General features: G+C 33.0%; 1 protein-coding gene across 2 annotated transcripts in view; it reads left to right on the forward strand.

The window, feature by feature from the left end:
* The first annotated feature begins 3,869 nt into the window (after positions 1-3,869).
* The window catches only part of LOC113496491 (lachesin-like), a 104,976-nt gene continuing 87,757 nt past the window's right edge, over positions 3,870-21,088 (forward strand). The window contains exon 1 of one of the 2 annotated variants that reach the window (XM_026875728.1): positions 3,870-3,886. Coding sequence is in view for 1 of the 2 variants with exons in the window: in XM_026875727.1 (XP_026731528.1) it covers positions 10,732-10,739 (8 nt within the window). In the remaining variant the exon portion in view is untranslated. Of the gene's footprint in view, positions 3,887-8,737; positions 10,740-21,088 lie in introns of those variants that run through there. The other variant, XM_026875727.1, reaches the window with a different exon arrangement.

A 21,088-nucleotide genomic window follows, 5' to 3' on the forward strand; every position in this document is an offset into this window, starting at 1 on the left:
AAGCCGTACATTTAATCACCCAAACATCTCGTATCCGAACTCGTAGTACAGTGGACACAAGAAAGCAATTGTCGTACCGTACCGAGCGCCACCTAGCGGCACCTGAGTCGGCGCCATTAATCCGTGCCCCATCGCTACTGGATCCTTTCAAACTTTATTCATTGTTTCAGTTTGCTGCACTAAAGCCCGCTCGCCTCACTCCACCTCGGTTTACTTAGATTGGATTTGTCTTTCATACACTACCTAATTCGAAAATTTCTTTGTTAGTTTAAATTTACTCGGGTTTTGTATGAGATTAGAAGTCAGAACACGATCATTGCCTTAACTAACCAACTAGTATTAATTAAAATGAGCTTGTATGAGGACTTATTTTTTTAGACCAGAATATTTTTTAATAATCCTTCCTTGTGAAATTTTCGTCGTGTTGTAGTTTTTCTTTTTTGGAATACGCATTTGAAATTTTATATTAGGTTAATGGAAATAGACTAACACTGTTTATATTGAACTGAATCATGTTGGCCGTTTGGGTATTCAACAATTCTGCACTTCGATTGTTTTCCCGAAGGAATGGACATCTCTTTTGGGAGAACCGATGTTCGAACAAACTGGATTGTACTTATTATGTTGAGCTACTGAGAGCAGAAATGATAATGGAATCAATTTTAGTTTTTCCCATTTTTTAGCCCCTCATTCAGGTGTATTAAACTGTTTTTACGATTAAATTTTATTTCTCATTCATAACCTTACTATCTATATTATAAAGTTCGCCGTGTATTGAGCTGTTACACTCTTGCAACTGCAGAATATTACTTTAAGACCTAGACGTTGGCAGGTATTAGGCATCCAGACCAATTCAACTACTTTTTTCATCCGTCCATGACGAGCCCATATCCAGAACTGTCCGCGGCATAAATTATATCACACTTAATAACAATTAATCAAACTTGATTGATCCTTATTTGTCTTCACAACTATTACATTCACATAATGATCAATATTCTAATGCGTTACACAACGTAATTAAGTTATCATTGGTAAATATAATTAGGAGAGAGCTACGGCTTTCCATATTACACCCGGCTGGCTCAGAATTGGATACAAGTCCATTGTTTCCATGTCCCATTAAGCACGGAGTTTCAAAGTAATTGTCTTCGTTGTTTTACTATTTATGTACTACCTGTGTATATTATTACTGCAATCTGCATTTATTGCAGTCATATTTCAATGTGAATATTTGTGAAACAATATTTGCATAAGTTCGTAGCAATTAAGCAAAAATTTTTGCAAAGCTTTTATAAATCAACAAGGATGGAAATTTGAGTGTTTGAATTATTTTTGATTAGTAGTTTCAAACCTGAAATCACTTTAAATGGTAATTATGAAATAAATTGCAATAAAACAAGTAGTTTTTTTTTTATATACCATGCAAGAAAATTCGACGGTTTTAATTATTTTATCAGTAGTTTAAAACCTGGAAATGATTTGAAATGGTTATTATGAACTGGATGCATAGAAGTGAGCGAGTAAAGTCTCTTGCTCAAGGCGAACCACTGTGTTATCCGTCGTAACCACAAATCCTCCAGGTACTAGCCGATTGAAGGATATGTCGTCACCATGACACGAATCTTACAAAGCTCTATCTGAATAGTATGGACCAGATTGAAAGCCTCTGTATGTATTTGCAATTCAATAATATTCTATGCCCGAAATGTGTATTCGGCCAACGTAACCAGCTTTGTGGTGATCCTACCTTATGTCTATGTAGTAAAAGTGAAAAATGTATATTCCCTGCCAGCGAATATATTTATCGTGGCAGTAAAGCTGAAAACACCAGATTTAGAGCGTTCATCTCGAGATTTGTTAGAACTTGAAAATGCTACGTTTCACAGACTGTTTTGTTGATATATCATACTTGTATGTCAAACTCAACCGTAACAAATTTTGTTTGAAGGGAGATATTATTTGAGGCGGTATTTGAACAAAATGTTTGAGGTGAACATATGTAAAATAAACACAAAATGTCAGAATCGCAAAATTATTTCTTATTTTCATCAATTTAAGAGTGAGCTTATACATATAGAATTGCTGTCTCAGCTCTGTCATAATGAAATTGTCACTATATGAAATCGAATTCCGAAATTCTATTGTTTTGTTAAATTGTTTATTTACATTTAAACATACCTAACACTTATCTATAGTATACAATTAGTTAGAAGCAAAGTCTATTAATCAAAGCCCACACAGGGAACCCGGGCAGCACTCTTTCGAGCAAATTTCGTGTAAAAATACTATTGGAAAGCAATTAATTTGGGAATTGGCCGGCTCCGCGGCTGCGGTGCGGCAACGCGCGTGAATCCTCGACAAATGGCGCACGTCATTTAATTCTGCCGATCTCATGTTTGTGCTCCACCCCATCATATTTAAATTGAATTTTGGAATACGTAGAAATGCAAACAAAAGCGGATTATTACAGCGCGTACAGTTCAACTGAAAGCGTATAATGTTCATCTTTGAAATTAAATTTAAATTTTGACGTTTATTTTAATAAGTTAGTACCAATGATTATTATTATCATACCAACATCATTACGCCACTTCGCATTGTTTGTATATGATGGGATTTTAAAACAAAAATTACTATTTTAAATTCAATTTGGATGTAAATATATCGTAACATTGGGAGCTTCTATAGTTAATATTAATGTTGATTAACAGTCATTTATATATATTATTGTTCATTAAATTCGCTATGTTAGTAATCCTTTGGCTGGGTTAGTAAAACAAAGGGTTTATTCTGTTCTAGATATTCATAGGTGAATTGAACTCAGTACTTAAAGTTAATCAACATTGTTGAGCCTAACAAAAGCATCTTGACAATTTAGTCTCTTATTTATCGCACATTTATCATTATTCATTTGTTTGAATTTAATTTGAAGTTTGATATTTATGCGACTCCACGTTTCACATTGCAATCTAAATTATCTTAATCTGTTTATTACGATTAATACCCTTTTCAATGTTTTGTTTCACTTTATGTTACATTTTACGTGCTTCAGAAACAAATGAATGTATATTGTAATTCCATTTGAATTATTTGATTCATGTTTCAAATTAAGTATTTGAAACAGAATAGTTTAAAATCAAGCAGCATTTAAAAAAAAATATAATTTAATTTCAGAAATAACTACTAAAGTACCGACTACAGGCGTCTTAGCGTAATAAAATAACATCTGACTATCTACGTAAGTTTTCGTCGAGATCTTATAAAAATGTTTGAAGAATTTATACGTAATAATCTGGCGAGATTCATGAGTTACCCGGCTTGTCATTACATGCAGGATGTCGTCACGCTAACGAGTAGCAAGCAAATAACTCCTCATAATACCGAGGTATACAGCGTGTTCTAAAAGGATCGTTGAAAATGTTCTCCTACTCGACCGAGTATTGCGATAACGTTTATTAATGTTGTGTGGACTAATGTGAATATTTAAATGTTTATTTTGAACGAATTTATGGATTGTTATAGATATAATTGTTCACTGTTTATATACATGAGGACCTCCGTGGTCGAGAGGCGTACGCACCGGTTTCAAGGTGTCGCTAGCTCTGAGGTCCCGGGATCGATCCCCGGTCGAGTCAATGTAAAAAATCACATTTCTACATCGTCTCGGGTCTGGGTGTTTGTGGTACCTTCGTTGTATCTGGATTCCATAACACAAGTGCTTTAGCAACTTACTTTGCGTTCAGAACAATGTATGTGATGTTGTCCGCATTTATATATATTTACATGTACTTCTATGATAACCTTTGCTTATCGTAAAGTTGGCCCTACGGGTCGCGGGGAGGAGTAATGTCAGTGAGAGTCGCGCAGTGCATCGGTCAGCACGGTGAGTGTCAGATATACATATCTCGAAGCCATAGCTTTTTATAGCCATTTTGGTAACCAAGTAATCTATTTTGCTATTTGGCTGTCTCTATATTACATTACTAGCTGTTGCCCCCGACTTCGTCCGCGTGGTTAGAAGCTATAAGTTTTTAACGGAAGCCCTCGAAGATGAATATTTTTCCCCTTTTTTGCCACATTTTCCATTGTATCTTCGCTCCTATTAGTTGCAGCGATTTTTTTAATTTAAACCAGTTCAAACAAACAAACTCTTCAGCTTTATATAATGTTGCATAGCAATGTTAGTCAGTTCAGTAAGAGACTAGTTCGAAAAATATCAGATTAACTTTTAACTGTTATTAATGTAATTGAATAAAGCGATTAAGAAATGGCAACATTGTATGTTAGAAACTAATTCCCAGAATGAGCTTGCTTGAATCCATTTCGAAGTTATTTTAGTGGACAATGTTGAAAATTTAATGATCTTCTTAATTTTAATATGGTTATTTCTTAATGACTATGTAAACTGTTTTATCTGTAATAACATTTCAAGAGAGTAACGATTTTATGCTTTTGTGTTGTAGTAATCTCAGGAACTAAAAATCCTGATTCCAGATTTTAATGGCTTTTCTCAAAATAGGTATATGTTAGCTATTGTTTAAATAATACATATTATTTTTTTAAAGAAATTAATGATAACTAGTAATCAAATATACTAAAATAGTTTTTAAAAGTATAGTAGGTAAAAAGCTTCAATAAATGTTATTTGATAAACAATAGCTGTTTGCCGTAGAATTTATAAAACACGTGTGGGTTAAATGTCGTGCAGAAATATTGATTTATTTATCCCAAAAAACATTGCTTCTGCATATGAAGAAAGATATTGGATAAAATAGCAGTTGCTGAATTAAAAAAAAAACGACTCCCCATTAACTAATTTAATCTTTGTGTCGCGGAAGGTTTCACAAACATTGAAGTCACATCATGCTCAACGACACCCAGACTCGAGATAAGCATTCATAGATCACAAAAATACTTGCCCAACGCGGGGATCGAACAGGAGACACGTCGCGCTCAGCAGGTTTAGCGATGCCTCAACCACTCGGCTATCCATGTCCAGTTTATTGAATATTAAATTAGGTATTTCCTTTACATTTTATTACAACCTTTTTACAATTTAATTTCTAATATCTAGAAAAGTAATTAACACATAGTGACACTTTCCACTGGCACCGTGCAAACGGGCGCGCACTGGCATGAAATGCGGTCGCTTACATTGACAGCACCCGCTCTTATTAATAAACCTACTTAGATTAATACTAGCGTAAGAAATTAACTCAAAGGGTTATATTGTTTGCTATTTCTTTTATATGCCATTGTGATCTCGAATAAAGACGGAATGTTTGGTAGGAACTGGAAATGTGTGTTTTTTTAATACGTGTTTGAATGTTTACACATATTCAAGGCGAGTTCGTTCACAATGATTTGTGAATTCAAACCATCCAGGGCGCCACCCAAACACATACAAATCGGTTCAGCCGCTTAGGAGGTCAGTGACATCATAGAGGTACAGTAAAATAAAATCTTTCAATTGTAGGAAATTATTATTACGACATAATTTAATAACTTTCGTATTATATCTTATACTTAATTCCACTGAACCGACTAATAATTATAATTTTTCATTATCGGCCTAGCCTTTTCCCAACTATGTTGGGGTCGGCTTCAATAATTTGTCATGTAATAAAATTAATAACAAAATGTTAGGATGTGAATAGGTAGCAAGTATCTTCAACTGTTATCTTGTGACAAAGTCCTTGAATATTACAAGAGTATTACAAGACAACAACAATTGGTACTAAAAATAAATAGGCGCTTCGATAAGTCTTTCAGAAATATAACTTAATACTATACACTAGATGTCTTAGTAAAACACTTAATAGGTATACCTATTTATAACTCTTTAGATTTCTCAGACAAAATGTTTTGGGGGAATGGTGCACAGAGACAGAGACTTTGCCGCCCTAGGCCTTCCGAAGTTTTCCGCCCCTATTTGCTGTAAAGCATAAAAAATTAAAAGAACTATGTGAATTAATGGAAAACCTTCTAAGATTTTAATCACCGTGATTAAAATAGATAGATTATATGTATAGGTTTTAAATATATAGATAGGTTTTAAATAAGAGCAAAAATAAAATTATTATGATGATCTTTAAAAGCAAAGATAAGTACAATTACATGTTTTCCATACACAATCCACCAAATAAGTAAGGATAACAATTGGGAAGAATTTATTAAAGCCAATCATAATCATTCCTCCACCACCATTCCACCTCTTCCAATCTACAACTATTTCTTTACCAACAGAAAACCTTTATTTACAGCAAAATATTTCTAGTATCTGAAAGCAAGTTCAATATAACATTCAATATTAACATTTTAATCTCATCGCTATTCAAATACCAAGTCAAATGATCGAACCAACATCTGTAAACTAAATAGTAAAATGTTGCTAAGCAAATTGTATCAAGCTCGACTCAGACCGACGGAACTTGGTCACAGACAGTCCAAGACCAACCGCAAGGAGTTCATCATTACTGAAGTGCCTTTAATTGGAACTGAAGAGCAAGCAATTATTATGCATAACTTAACAAGTGCCATCGTCTCGCTGCCAAGTTAATAGAACTTCTAATAATTGACATTGATTTTCTATTGCATATTACGTTGTACGGCTCCCAACAATTATTTTCAATCAAAACGCCTTTTGGTCCTGAATTAATAAACTCATTTAGAACCGGATGAATAGTAAAGAGCATTCATTGTATGTGAATATTACGAAACTTAATTAAATTTCGATGAGGATATAAAATGCTCTTAAAGGAGGTCGTTAAATAATGCTCGAATATTTTTAAGCAACAAAGTTATTTATTCTGAGGGTATTTCTATGAAATATTATGAAAGACGGGGAAGTCACTTTTCACGAAAGCAATGAATACCTCGTGAAGAAGAAAAAAAATTAGTTTCCGCTTTGAAAGTGACTCCCTTAGATTTTAATATTTATAAAATCCTGTTGAAGACCGAAGTTGTGCGAACTGTCTACACTTTTTTGTGAGGACCCGAAAGTTGGCGTTTTCATAACTCTTTCTTTGCTTGGAGGACTTTAACAAGTTATCCGCTGACACAACACCCCTCTAGCTTTTGGGGACGATAAATAGAATGTAAACGCTTTAGTAAACAGTCCATTTGAGATATATGTTAAGAATACAGAGGTCTAAGAATATAAGGGTTCTCTTACCAAAAGCGCTTTGATTTACAAGATTTGCTGAACATAAAAAATGTAATGTTCAAAAAAGTTCTTGAAGTTTCATTATTGTCTGAGCTAACATAACTGTCTTCGGCGTTGAATTTATCTTAGTGGTCTGTAGACTTGATATATTCATGATCTGAGGCTTCTTCGTGAGCAATTTTCTAAATTTCGGGTCTTTTATATCGCTTTTAACGTTCAAATCGCGAGTTCCTACGCTGCAATTGAGGTGTTTGCCAATTAGTTTAGTTTGAGCTTTACTGAGCAATTTTTAGTATCTAGTATTTTCGTTTTAAATTATAATCGCATTTCTTTTGTGTTTTCTCCTTATTTTGAACTGATTAAATTGGTTTTTTTCTTACTATAAGTATTACACACTAAATTGTGATACATCACCATCTTTTCAGATACTGGAGCATATGTTTCACGTTGAATACATAAGTAAACGTGGGAGGAAAATCAATAAATACTGCTCCTACAAAATATTCGGTACTTAGCTACTCATAACAAAGAATAAATAGTCAAACAAACTCCACATACTTCCACAAGAATCTTAAACATTTTATGCGAACAATTTTCGTGCCGCTGTATAACATTTTTACCCAATGTATTGGTAGCGTTTCGTGGTGACAGCCAGTAAACAAAATAATATTTAGATATGAAGTCGTTATCTGGGGTTGAACTCGTGAGTGTGACAAAGTGACATCTATAAAAGCGGTTCAAGCGGCAAAACACTTGAATGTCGACCCCTGTGAGGTACGAAACACGCAAATTGAATAAACCGAAGATGTGGTATTGCTTTGCGTTGAAAGCTACGTATGTTATTATCTGAATAGCTTTTTTTTGAATTCGAAGGCTGGGCTTTTATTATATAGTTATCTGGAAAATGTTGTTGCTGTAAATGTTGTCGTAGAATAGAGTTGCTTGCATAATATTACTAAAATAGTTTTTCCTAGCAATTGTAGAAAGAGATAGCTGTATTTTTACTTAGGTACTAAATAGATGGGAAGCATGGCTCGAAAATCATAGTAGACCTTAGTATAGTACATCTTTCTTAATTAAAAAAAAATGAAAAGTCTTTTCAAATATTAAATAATCTGTCAAGCAAAATTAAATAAATAAACATACATCTAGTTTAATTTCTAAACTTTATCGTCTATCTTAACACATTCTCCAACTAAAATCAAAGAGGAAAAAGCAATAGATATTCGCTTAAATAGAACCTTTTAGCATGTATGAAGTAACGGCAGCACGCGACGGATGAAAATGCACGAATGAATCAGTTGAGTGCAATCCTAGAAAAGATTCTATCAGCTGACGTACTTGACTTATACCTTCAACTTAACATACTGAATGTGTGGAATTTATTTGCTAGCTACAATTCTTATAAGAATATAGAAAATATATTGCGTTTTAAAGCTGTTTTACCAACGAGATTAAAACCTACGTTTATTGGAACTGAGATTAACTCAAACGTCAATGCTTTTGCCTAAACTATGTTAACTTACGTTTTTTAAGTGACTAAATAAAAAAAACAAGCGAAAATGTAAACGGAGATTATTTGCAACGTTCAAGTGATCGCATGCACGTGAAATCGGCTCTTAATAGTACCTGGGAAGTACAGCACTCCAGATTAAAATCTCAAGACGCAGTTGGGCATATCTGTAAAGTTACAGCAGTTTGAACAAAGGAATAGGGAGATGCCGCCGGCTATGTGATTCGGCAAGGTGCATAGGAGCTCGCTGGCTGTATGCATAAAATTGAAGTTCTTGTCACATTTTAAAAGGTATTGGGTTCGATCGCATGGATTTTTCTAGACTAGATGTGCCAGCAAAGTGAACGCAACTGACGTAACGAAGGATTATTATTTTCTGCTTTTCAACAATATTAACGTAGGTACGCAAGGAACAGTGACTTTTTTATTTTGATGTTTCCTTTAGTAATAAAAATATCGTAACTAAACCTAAAACGTGTATTTTTCCAAGACACTCCAAAAAAACCCTGTCATACAATAATAGCGTTCTGATAAAATGGCTATTTTTCTTAGACAGTTTTGTATCTATACGTCTGATTTCAGTCTCTACATTTTCAATTCCTGAATAAAAGAGTTCTACCCCGTTTCTATCCCCTGATTGGGCTTCACATTCGGTTTAATTCATCATTCGTAGCTCATCGTGTCGGTATTGTTCGTGAGTTTGGGCACTTCGGAACAAACTTCTACGCTCAAGTGTTTGCGTTCCTGGCTCTTTAGTAAATTGTTATTCATAGCTTTGTATAAACGCCGCCCGCTTGGAAAGAGTACTTCACTCATACACTTACGCTCTTATCTCTCAGTTGATATCATCCGCAGTTGTAAGGAAATTATTTTTCCAAGTCCTTTGTTTCCTTTGTGACTAGTTGAAGATTATAAGTTTGTGTACAATGCCTTACTACGAGAATGATGTTTTAGGTTTACTTAAAACTAGAGTGCTCTATATTTTTGAAAACTGAAATAAAATTATGGTCTTTGGATAATGTAATTTTCTCCACATTGCATTATTATTTATTAAAAATTATTTTATGCTGCTTTATTATTCGATGCTTGGATATCCATAAATACGTATAGGTACACGTCATGATATATACTGCGTAAATGTAACAAAATAAACACCTGATCTTAAAATTTAATTCATATTTTATTTATAAGTTGCTCTGTTCCTATTAAGGCGCCGACTTTATTGCTCGTAAAACACCCTCGAGTTCAGCCTGGCAAAAAATAAACAAAAAATGTTAGTACCTCAAGTAAAATATAACTTAGTTACCAAACAATATGATTAAATATAAAAAAGTCCGAAAGATATGCGTGATTCAGAACAGTATCCTTAGACACTCAAACTAAAACTTAAAGAAAAATAAGGACGGCTATAGTTTTCGTAGTTTCACGATAAGATTGATAACGGACATGCGCAACTCTGCCTCAGTGCTGTCTTTGAATGAACTCGACAGTTTTAAAACATACAAAACACGACCTTATACCACCTTATTATGTTACATATTCCGTTTGTTCACCTGTAATTGTGTGCACAAACGCATTGGCATGTTACCACGAAGATGCGTCTTAAACGGCCACCCGCACACGTTTACTATGACTGCACACAACAGTATCTCAACGATTCCAACTAAGTTGTCGTGTATGTGTGTACGAACATTTCTGTGTGTATATAAATTTTCGTTAAAGCAAGATAGGGCAAAAGAGGAAAAGCGTTGGTAGTAAAAGCGAGCGAAACGCGGCCGGGTGGCCGGTGACAGTTGTCAGTATGTTCTGGAGCTCGGTGAGGGATGGTAGTCTCGGGGGAGCTCGGTTTTGGCGCTAAACACTTCGATTTCCCGCGCTTTGCCCACGTGGACCGCGCTAACTATTAACTTTATAATGATTTATTGTTATCGGACGATTTGTAAAGTTAACGGAGCGTTGTGTTGTCGACATGAAGTCGTGTAGTTTAATGAACAAAGTAACTTGGAACTCATGATTGTGTCGTGCTATATTAGTCATTATCTTCGATTGTATGAGAAAGTGAGTATTTTAGACAATTTATAATAATTTAATATCAGCATCATTTCAAGAATTATTTGTCTCATAAAATACTTTTACAGAAAACGAAGCGACTTTTGTGAATGTTTAAATACAATGTTATGACACCAAATATTTAATTTTATCTGTTGAATAAAATACAAAACTTGTAAGAATTCATATATTACTCATTTTTATCCTATCAGCAAAAAGCGTGGCTCAAAACATTTTTAATCAACAAAAACACTAAATTATTATCTATAACAAAGTATATTGCATTCTAAATATTTATGATTTAAACAAAACATTGACCTGCAGAAATATTATTTTAAGGCACTAAATTATAATTTCTAAAACATTTGCAGCGCGTAAAGAGTTTATAAAGAAATTTGTTTTTAAACAAAATACAGTAATTTTGTTTTACGACCTTTGCTTAACTTTGTCAATAAACATAATTAGCTTAACTTTATTATGAACTGAAAGCATCACGCACAACACCCTTTGGGACATCGATTCTCTCGCTGTCTCCGTTCATTATTCCCGCATTAGCAAACTTTTACGCTTTATAAAGGTATTTTATTTACTTTTAATAAGGCGCCTTTTGTACTGTATTCTGTTTATCAAATTACTTTGTTTTAATATTGAAAGTATTTCGAAATAATGTGATGAGTTTTTAAATTTACTTTTGGGGAATCAACAATACATAGTACATGCTTCGTTAAAGAATTCTATTTCAATTGCAAGTTTTGGTCGTATCGCAACTATGTGATTGCTAATTTATCATAAAAATATAGATTATTTTATTTTAAGTCTACATCTAGTAATATAAAAATTTACAAGTGGTAACATACCTACTCTACATTCTATTCCTTGACAAAAAATAACCCTATTTTTTCATTAGAAAATCTAAACTCTACAAAAAACACAACTTTAATTTCGTTTAAAAAATAAGAACACTTGAACAACCTAGACGGTTGCACCCTGATTGGCTTGATGTGCATTGATTATCCGTGGTGTGGTTAAATGAGGCAGACTCTACCCGGGGGAGTACCGGCATTGGACACGCTAGGACTTAAATCTCGTTGTCGGCGTCGGTACTAAATCACAAGATTCAAACTTCTGAACTACAGACGATTATTTTGTGTTTAAAAGACAAGTAAATTATTGTTTGTTCGGAATCCGTGGTTCATTTGTTTTCATTTGTTTGGTTTCGTGATTTATTTGTTTTGGTTTGAGATATAAGTACTTTTACGATGGCTATTTGTAAAGGCAGAGATAGATTAATAAAACTCTTTTGCGAAGTAAAGAATATAGCTTTTACATTTTATATTTGTTTGAATATTTAAAATTTGACTTGGTTATTAAAAAAAAATGTTTTTAACATGTTTTTTTTAAATTGATTTATTTATTGATTAATTTTTGAGCAAACATTGTCTTAATAAATTTGCCACAAAACCAGGTGGTTTGACTGTGGGTGAGTCACATAATCAGTCAATACATCTGCAGTATTTTTTATTTGTATGTAATACTAAACTTTATATCTGGTGTTTAGTTATGTATTTAGGTAAGAATACTGCAGATAGGTTTTAATCAGATTCAAAATAACGTAAAATTTTTAATTCTAAACTTATCCATTACATTTATTTTTTGTACAGCCAACAATAATTTAAACTTAAATAACACCAAAATAATACAATAATCAGCTTATAACATTCAAGAATAATAAAAACTTTAACAAGTTTCTCATGCAGTAAGCTTCTAGCACTTATTTATTGCTCCTCTACATACAAAACGGATTAACACCGCTGCAGAACAACGGAAATTAAAGCGCGTTCGTCTAGCGATTGGTATCATTAGTTATATTCATAGTGAAGTCAAATGAACCAGACCTCACCCGCGGGACTACACGTCAATAGATACGAGGGATTTACATAATATCCACTTCGTACAATAGATGAGGTTTCTAATATTGCTTCTGTCAGAATGTACGTATGAGTAAGTATTCCCTGAACGTGTAAATAAAGGTGTACCATAGCGAGACAACTAATATTAATCACTAGATTGTTGTCCCACAGAGAGGTACATAATAATTTGATACGGGTTGTGATGTCCCATCGAAAGGCACGCAATGGTATCTAGTATTAAGTTTTGTCCCATGACAAGGCAAGATAAGAGTAAGAGGAAGGAAAAAAGATAAATTGTGTAATAAATCAAATTATTTTTTATTATTTAGAGTATAAACAGTAAAGTATTTTAATTTTTTATTTTATTTCTCAATGTTAAACAATGCGCTCGTTCATCAAGTGAGAATGACGTTGACGATGTTATTAAATATTTATAAAACAACACATTATAAAACATGGATTGTTTGACATCCACTTTTATACCAAAAATACAGAATATTATGTTGTCTTTCATTCTGTTATCAAGTGCAAAATTAATTAATATTAACACTGTTCACACACAATTATAATTAAAAACGAGCTTTCGTTTTACTGGAACTTCGACAAGTTTCTTCCTTACGACTATTGCAAATGTATTCTATCCAGACGTCAAACTAAGAATATCAAAATATTATCATTTATTTATCACCACTAACAAATCAATGATCTTAAAAGTTTAATAACTTAATTTTACTATTGTACTCTTAAGTCAATCAATAATCATGGTAAGTCCCGATACGAGGCATAACACAAAAACATTTCAAACAAAATGACATTAGTCAATATTTGTACCAACAATACTAATTATATTCATATTAAGGCACATATATAATATCCATACTTTATACATCTGTGTGTGCTCGATATATCATTAAGGGATTTAAATAATGGCGTCTAACCCCTCAAGCAGTCGGAAATACTCAAAGTTCAGTGTCGTCTTGAATTATTAATATGAAATAGTTCTGTAACTATGTAATTTCGATGTAATTAATGTTAATCTCGGTAACTGTTCTTAGTTTTGGTTCCCATGTGTGTATGTTTAAATAGTAATTATTTTGAAATGATATTCTCAAATGGCTTTGTTATAAATTTGTCTTTCGTTTTCTTTATAACAAATTAAATAGGTCAGTTATTTTCATCAATTACTTAATTCCATATCAATATTGAAACATAGGTGAAACTCCGTCTCAGTCGGTTTGTATTCACTTTGGGACCGCTTGACCTTTATTTTTTTGTAAAATATATTATTCCTTTTCATTTCTTTTAAATCCCGGAATACCATTTTACTGTACCACATGGAACACCTTTGTCATATAGAAAAGTGTGAAACAGGTTTACAAAAATGATATTAATAAGTAATATACAGTAATGAAGTAATTGAAATAAAAAGCTACGATATCCGTAGAGGGTCACGTAGCAACCGCTACGTCGTAGCACGTAGGTATAATTGCGTCCGCAGTACAAATAAAGATTAGAGACAGGGTTCATTATAAGTCTGACCTGTTTGTTATCTTATCATTTTACTGGCTACAATGATTTTTTAATATAACAGAGTAAACAACATGTAATTTGTATGATAATATTCGGACTGTATTTTAGTTTTCTATGTTACAGTTGCAAACTTCAAGCGCGTATTAATTAAGATCTCGTTAGTGTTTTGTTTTGGCTTTTTAGGATACCTTATGAAAATAAAATGAATTATAGCTAGAAGGTTCAAATTTGCATAAGTTTTGTATGTCATTCTAACAAATAGTATGAAATCAAAATCGACGTTTATTAACGGTAAGAACCTACGTTCATTTATTTGATGGTTGATCAATTTCTTTGTATATTGTCTTTAGCTAATTAGTACTAGTCTAAGTTATGCATGTAAAATTCGCACATCGAAGGGATTCTTATTCATTTGTAAAACTTATTTTCGCAAGCTACTTTGGTTTCAATTACAATTACAAACTCAGATGAATGCTGTATTTTACATTTATTCTACGAGTGGGTCTATCAACACTTTACATCAAAAAGTACTGGATAACATACACACGAAAACTTCGAGTATATAATTATATCTCATCAGAACAAACACTATTTTCTTACATAAAAAAAACATGAAACACTCTTATTACTTACTAGCTGTTGCCCGCGACTTCGTCCTCGTCGTCAGAAGACTTAAGTTAGGAATTTTTGAACGGAAGCCCTCAAAGATTAATAATTTTCCCTGTTTTTTCCCACATTTTCCATTAAGTCTTCGCTCCTATTAGTTGCAGCGTGATGTTATATAGCTTATAGCCTTCCTTGATAAATGGTTTATTCAACACAAAACTATTTTTTCAATTCGAACCAGTTGATCCTGAGATTAGCGCGTTCAAACAAACTCTTCGGCTTTATAATATTAGTATAATTAAAATAAAAACATTAAACATTACATTATAAAAGTTAAGATTACTTTAATACGGGCGCATCGGAAGCTTCTAATGAGCTACATTAGATAAGTTCACGATTGATTGTGGGTATATTTCGTTAGTCGCAGCGTTCAGTTTTTATCGTCCAATCGTAAATGGTTTTACTCGAACAACTTCTAGGAAGCAGTCATTTGTCTTACAGGGACATGCGGCCACTTATTTCGTTTTTCGTTTTCACAACGTTCGGATTTTTTTCAAAGGTTGTGGAGATTAAATTAATTTACGTTGTCTTGTCTTGGATTAATTAGAGACGTTGTTTTGATTGATAAGATAAAATACAAATTATTTTATGTAGATCGGATTTTTTTTCAACTTTATTGCAACTTGTCATTATTTTTGCAAAATATTTTTACGTTACGAAGACTTCTTTTTAACATAAAATTTAACTACACTTAGATTGAAATCGTGTAACAGTTTCCAAAAAAACATCACAATTCTTTTTAAATCCAATGTTTTATCCAAACCTTTTTCAGAGCTTTTTATTCACTTTCATCGTATTGACACGAAGTAAATGTATATTGTAACAGGATAACTCGTAAGTACACGTAAATATGTAGTATCGTCGAAAGAGGCTTTATTCGCCTGCTCCCTGCGGTAAAATTTGAATTTAGTGTTCTTAGCAGATACAACTGTATTATTCTAACAATAGAACTCTAGTAAGTTGTAAAGTATCATGATGGTGTGAATAGTAGTACAATATAGTTCGTATCTTACCTCCAATGGAGTGTTATAAGTTCCACTGCTGTGTTTGTGGCACCGTAGCGCTAGAACGGGTGAACCGATTCGAATGCGGTTTGTTTTTTTAAGGACGTTGACTCGATAACACAGATTTTGTTAAAAATAGGTTCAACTAAAAATTTATGTTTATAGAGGAGTTTAACACAATGACTTTAAAAGTAATGTAAGAATATTAAAAAAAAAAATGACAAAACTGAAGACATATCGGAACAAGTATAATAAGAAGTACATTCTTTTTAAAATTTACTTTTAATAATCTTAAAGATACGATTAATTATAAACTCATCCAGTAATTACAACACTCGTGTAATTTAGATTACCTAAATTTTTTAGTATTTTCGACTTTGTAAAGTTTTGATAAATGTATTCCTGTACATTTTAAAACGCTTAAAATCTCATTAAGGCTCTACCTAATCTGAAGTAACTCAACAAACTACTTTGTATGCAGTTAGATAATTTGACCTAACAAAGTAGAGCTTGGTCGTAGATCAGCAATACATTAACTAAGTGTAAGTGAATTGTTGTTGTGAAATAGGTAATTAATTATAATGTAAAAATGTCGAATTCGTGTGAAAATGTATTGATTTCTTCTGGATAAAAAAATTATTCGTATTGCAGGTTTTGCCCAAAGTATTACAAAAAATCTTTAATTATACAAATTAAAAGCTATTTTAAAACAAGTAACATTTTGTACAGGATTGTGAGGAATTAAATGAAATGACATAATTTATTCTGATAATAGGATGACGTCACCATTTTAACATCATAATTGAAGCTGGAGTGGACATTTCCTAATTAGATATAAGAAAAAAACATTGCAACAAACTCGGGGTTGTGATATACTTAAACTTATGTTTAAAGAAAAAGAACAAAACAAGAAACGGTCCAGTCATATTTATACAAATAAATTTACGCGGTATTCCATTGAAATTACACGAACGTGTTAATCCGTTCCTCAAACTTAAGATTATAAAACTAAATATATTTCTTGAGCACGTCAGTATTGTTATACAGTGAAAGAAAAAAGAACTGATTCCTTTGTAGCTGTTATTACATTGCAGTCGCTTTTCATTCGCCGATGAAAATATGGCGGAACATGGCGGACCCGGTACTAAGAACCATTTAAACAAGACAGCTACAGCTGTGGAAGCAAGATAGCGCTCTACATTATCCGTAGCACCGACTCTCTCACAACTCAAACAGTTGTTCTATCAAAGGTCGTAGTGAGTCCGCTGCAGTGGTTCAACGCGATCATATTTTCAGTTTACATGGCAGTAGATTTTATGTCAGGTAGAAAATTAAAGGATTTATTAGCTTTCCGTACACAATACAGACTGGAGTACAGTTTGACATTTACAATTTTAACGATAGCCATCTAAAAAGTCAGGCGTGGTTTTTAATAAATTCGGACACAGATGTCACTTGATTTGTGTGCATAGATAAAGGTTTTGTTTCCACAATTAACTGTCTGATGCAATTGTTGCCATCAAGCTATGAATGTTAACAAGTTAGCGGCTGCAACTGTTATTATGTTCATAGCGTTTTACTTGTCTTTTTAAGGTTTTTTTACCGCTGACGCAAAAAGGGGGATGTTATAAAGTTGGCGTGTCTAGGAAAGTTCACGATTAAACGTCCTTCAGATAAAAGTTTTAATTCTGTCTTGTGTCACAAATTAATCGAAACGCAAAATCTTCGTTAATCGAAAAAAAAGAACTTCGTTAATCTTTGTATAGACAGTTTATTTTCACAAAATAGGTAAAATAGTAAATTGCCTAAATAAGAAATACATATTACCAATGACTAATTATAATGGTATCATATTAAACCTATAATCTATTAATAACGAAACAAAAGCGTTCAAATTTCAAAGCGTGGCGATATTCAATTGTTATCGGAAACAAAGTCAATGATTTTGGTAATATCGGTGGCCAATAGTTTACACACACAGATTACGCTGTGGACGATACTTCAAACAAATGCATGCAGATATACATCGAAAACTATACACGATGACACACGAAGTTAAACGAAGTTACACGAGTAGATAATCGCTATGAAGTACGACTACTCAAAATTCTTTCTGAGAGAGTGATAAAAACTTTGAAAGTTCGCAATTCAATTCAGTTAGACTAAATTTGCTTTTTAATTACGATTTGGAACACTAGCTGGAAATGAAATTGCCAGTGGCCCAGGGCGGTTGGCTGCTCATTGTGAGTCATATCTTTCGAACGCCTGAATGCAATGTTAAACACATTAAATTGGAGTCAGCGTTAACTGAAACTCGTTACTTTATGAAGACTTATTTCGGGAATGGGAATATTTGATTCTTTGTTTTAAGATTTTGGGTTGGATTTATGCCGTTTTAATTGTTAAATGTGTTATTCAGTATAAGTGATCTTTCGATATACTAAACAACAATCCAATTTTATTTTTTGTCGTCTCTTATCTTTCCGTACAGGATCCTATTACTTATCTTTCCGTCTGTCACTAAGACGCATCTCGTGGCCTGTCTTAGCTGGATAGTTTTTTTTTTCAATAAGTTTTTTTTTGTCTTTTTAACAACAAATGATGTTAGGCAAACGTTTGGTACGGTCATAAATTTGAGCCTATTCTGACCCGAACCTGACCAGATCTTTGGTGTGCTTAAAAAACCTAACAACTAATACTCGTATAATAGTGCTTATATACTTCATTCGTTACCAGCAAAGGGGTAACATACTGTAGTTTTTTATCTGAAGAAAGTTCTAGAGAACTCGTGAAGAAGAAGAACATTACCGTCGTAGCACGTACACGTCTAACTTTGAAATGTGTGTTAATTGATGTTTGGAATACAGATTGAAATATTTTTTGAAAATATGTAAACGTTATTCAAAAAAGGACGGAATTTATTGTTGTATTGAAAACCTACGTAAGTTAAGCATTAACAAAAAAAATTTTTTTTTGCAGCATGTCTCTTCAATAAAATATACAACATAAATATTGTTGACATGTATCACTTTTTTTCATAGAAATTTCAGCGTGAATGTAGTTACAGAAAAAAGGAATTAAAATATTAAACCTAATACAGGTTTAAAATTTAAATTTAAACCTACCTGTAACTATTCAATATATTCAGAAAAAAGGATTTACTCTAGGATTTCAAATGCGGCAGTCACTACGAAGCTTACCAGAGTTACCAGCCATCACAATCTATGAAACAGGGCCATTACGTATTCAAACTATGCACCACGTCGTATTACTCAGGTGTAGTGTCCTACAAACATGACATGTGCCGGTAGCAATATTTTGACTATGACATATCTTTACGACTACATTAAACAGATATATATACGTCGGCAATAATGTCATTCCCCACATTTCAGGTAATAATATACACCGCAGAATCTCATATTTCGTAGTCTACGCTGGCACCACATGCTGGGGGCAAATGTCAAATAAATATTGTAAAATCTTGGTACAGCTCCCTCATAAACGTAATCGTTAGATATAGTTCTATGTTTTAGTATTACGTTCAAGTAGGATCGAAAATTCCTTTCTGTTTATTTCCTTGGGAATTTTTGTTCAGCTTGGAAATAATAGAAAAATATTACAAAATGTTTCTTGGAAGTTGGAATGAGTCAGTCGCGTCTCGTAAATTGCTTGTTTTAGTTTAGGCGACAGGCGACCATGTAACACTATTATTTTTTCCTTATTTTGTAGACAAAGTTCACAGTTCTGACCTTATGAATCCTGAGATAAGAACAAGAATTGCAAAAAGTTAGTGCGTATTGCGAATAATTAATACCGTCGCTTGAAATCCAATATTTTCTTCCATTTTTTCACTACTAATTTAAACATTAAACGAAGTTAAAAACTCTTTTGATTAAGTCATGATGAATGAATGAATGATGCTACAAGCAGACACGTAAAGTTTAGATCCTAACTCTTTTTGCGCCTGGGATAAAAAAGATCATCTCACTTAGAAATCATAAACCAATAACAATGCCAAAAAAAAACGCAAACCTTACGGTACCAAGACTTCGTACTAATTTTGTAACATTGGTATGAATGTCATTAGAACTATTTTGCCAAAGTAAATCCGTAAAATACAAAGATATTTCGATTAAGTCTTATCATTTGTACTAGATGTGTATTATTAGACCAAGAGTACGAACAGCTAAATAAAGACCTATATTAACATTCACAGAATGAAATCAAACGTCTGTAAGGTGTGAAAACAAAGCCATATTCCTTCCACCATTTATGACTTAAACTGAAGAGACGATTTCAATTTCTTAAAGGGTATTTATTTTATTGAAATTCCCTAAGTCCCAAATAGCAAAATTACTACGTACAACATCGAAACACATCATAAGATTCATACACACATTTTCAATCAGCACTGTAGCTAAAATCAGAAGCCAAGCAGGTGAATCCGCGGGGTTCAGACAGTTTCCATTTTAATAAATGAAAAGCCTTGCCTTTAACTCGACACCTTCGCAAGTTACCTTTGTCTGTCTGGCACTAAATATAAGCCGCTTTCAAGGAACGGTTAACAGGTTATCTATGCAAATCACATCAAGTACTTTAACTAAATAGAATATATATTAAACCTTATTAAATGATGCAATGGTTTACTCACGCGTATTTATGGATCGAACGCGGCGGAGTCGTGATCAACCTGCCGCGTCAGCTCATGGTTTTATGGAGTCCCTTGCCAGTTCTTCTCCATAAGAATGACACTTTGGAATCGTGACACTAGAGTTATTATTGTAATGTTTTAAAAGAGCCTGGAAAACGGCTATTTGAAATAAAAACTTTTGATTTTGATAATTATAATTAAAGACTCCGGTTTTGTCCGAAACTAGTCGGGCAATACCTGTCTGATAAATACGCGTGAGTAAACAGTTGCATCATTATATAATGAAAAATACACGAAAGTTATCATAAAAATATATTAAACCTGTATTACAATTATTATGGAAGCCATGCTCTCTGTAAATAGAAGTCACCAAACATTTCGTGTATTTGAAAATTTGAACTGCATTCGAACACGACTGCTTTTGTTCGTTCACTGGGCGGGGAACAAAGGGTACACCCGGCTTGTGCGGCAAAGTGACGTCCAATAATGTAGTTGTATTCATTTTTATATTAAATGTTTTGCACAATACAATTATGAGTCATACTTCCTGCAGCAAAATGAGTTTTGTGGAAAATATTGACAGCAAAAATAAAA

Source organism: Trichoplusia ni, chromosome 8, assembly GCF_003590095.1.
Source record: "Trichoplusia ni isolate ovarian cell line Hi5 chromosome 8, tn1, whole genome shotgun sequence".
Lineage (NCBI taxonomy): Eukaryota > Metazoa > Arthropoda > Insecta > Lepidoptera > Noctuidae > Trichoplusia > Trichoplusia ni.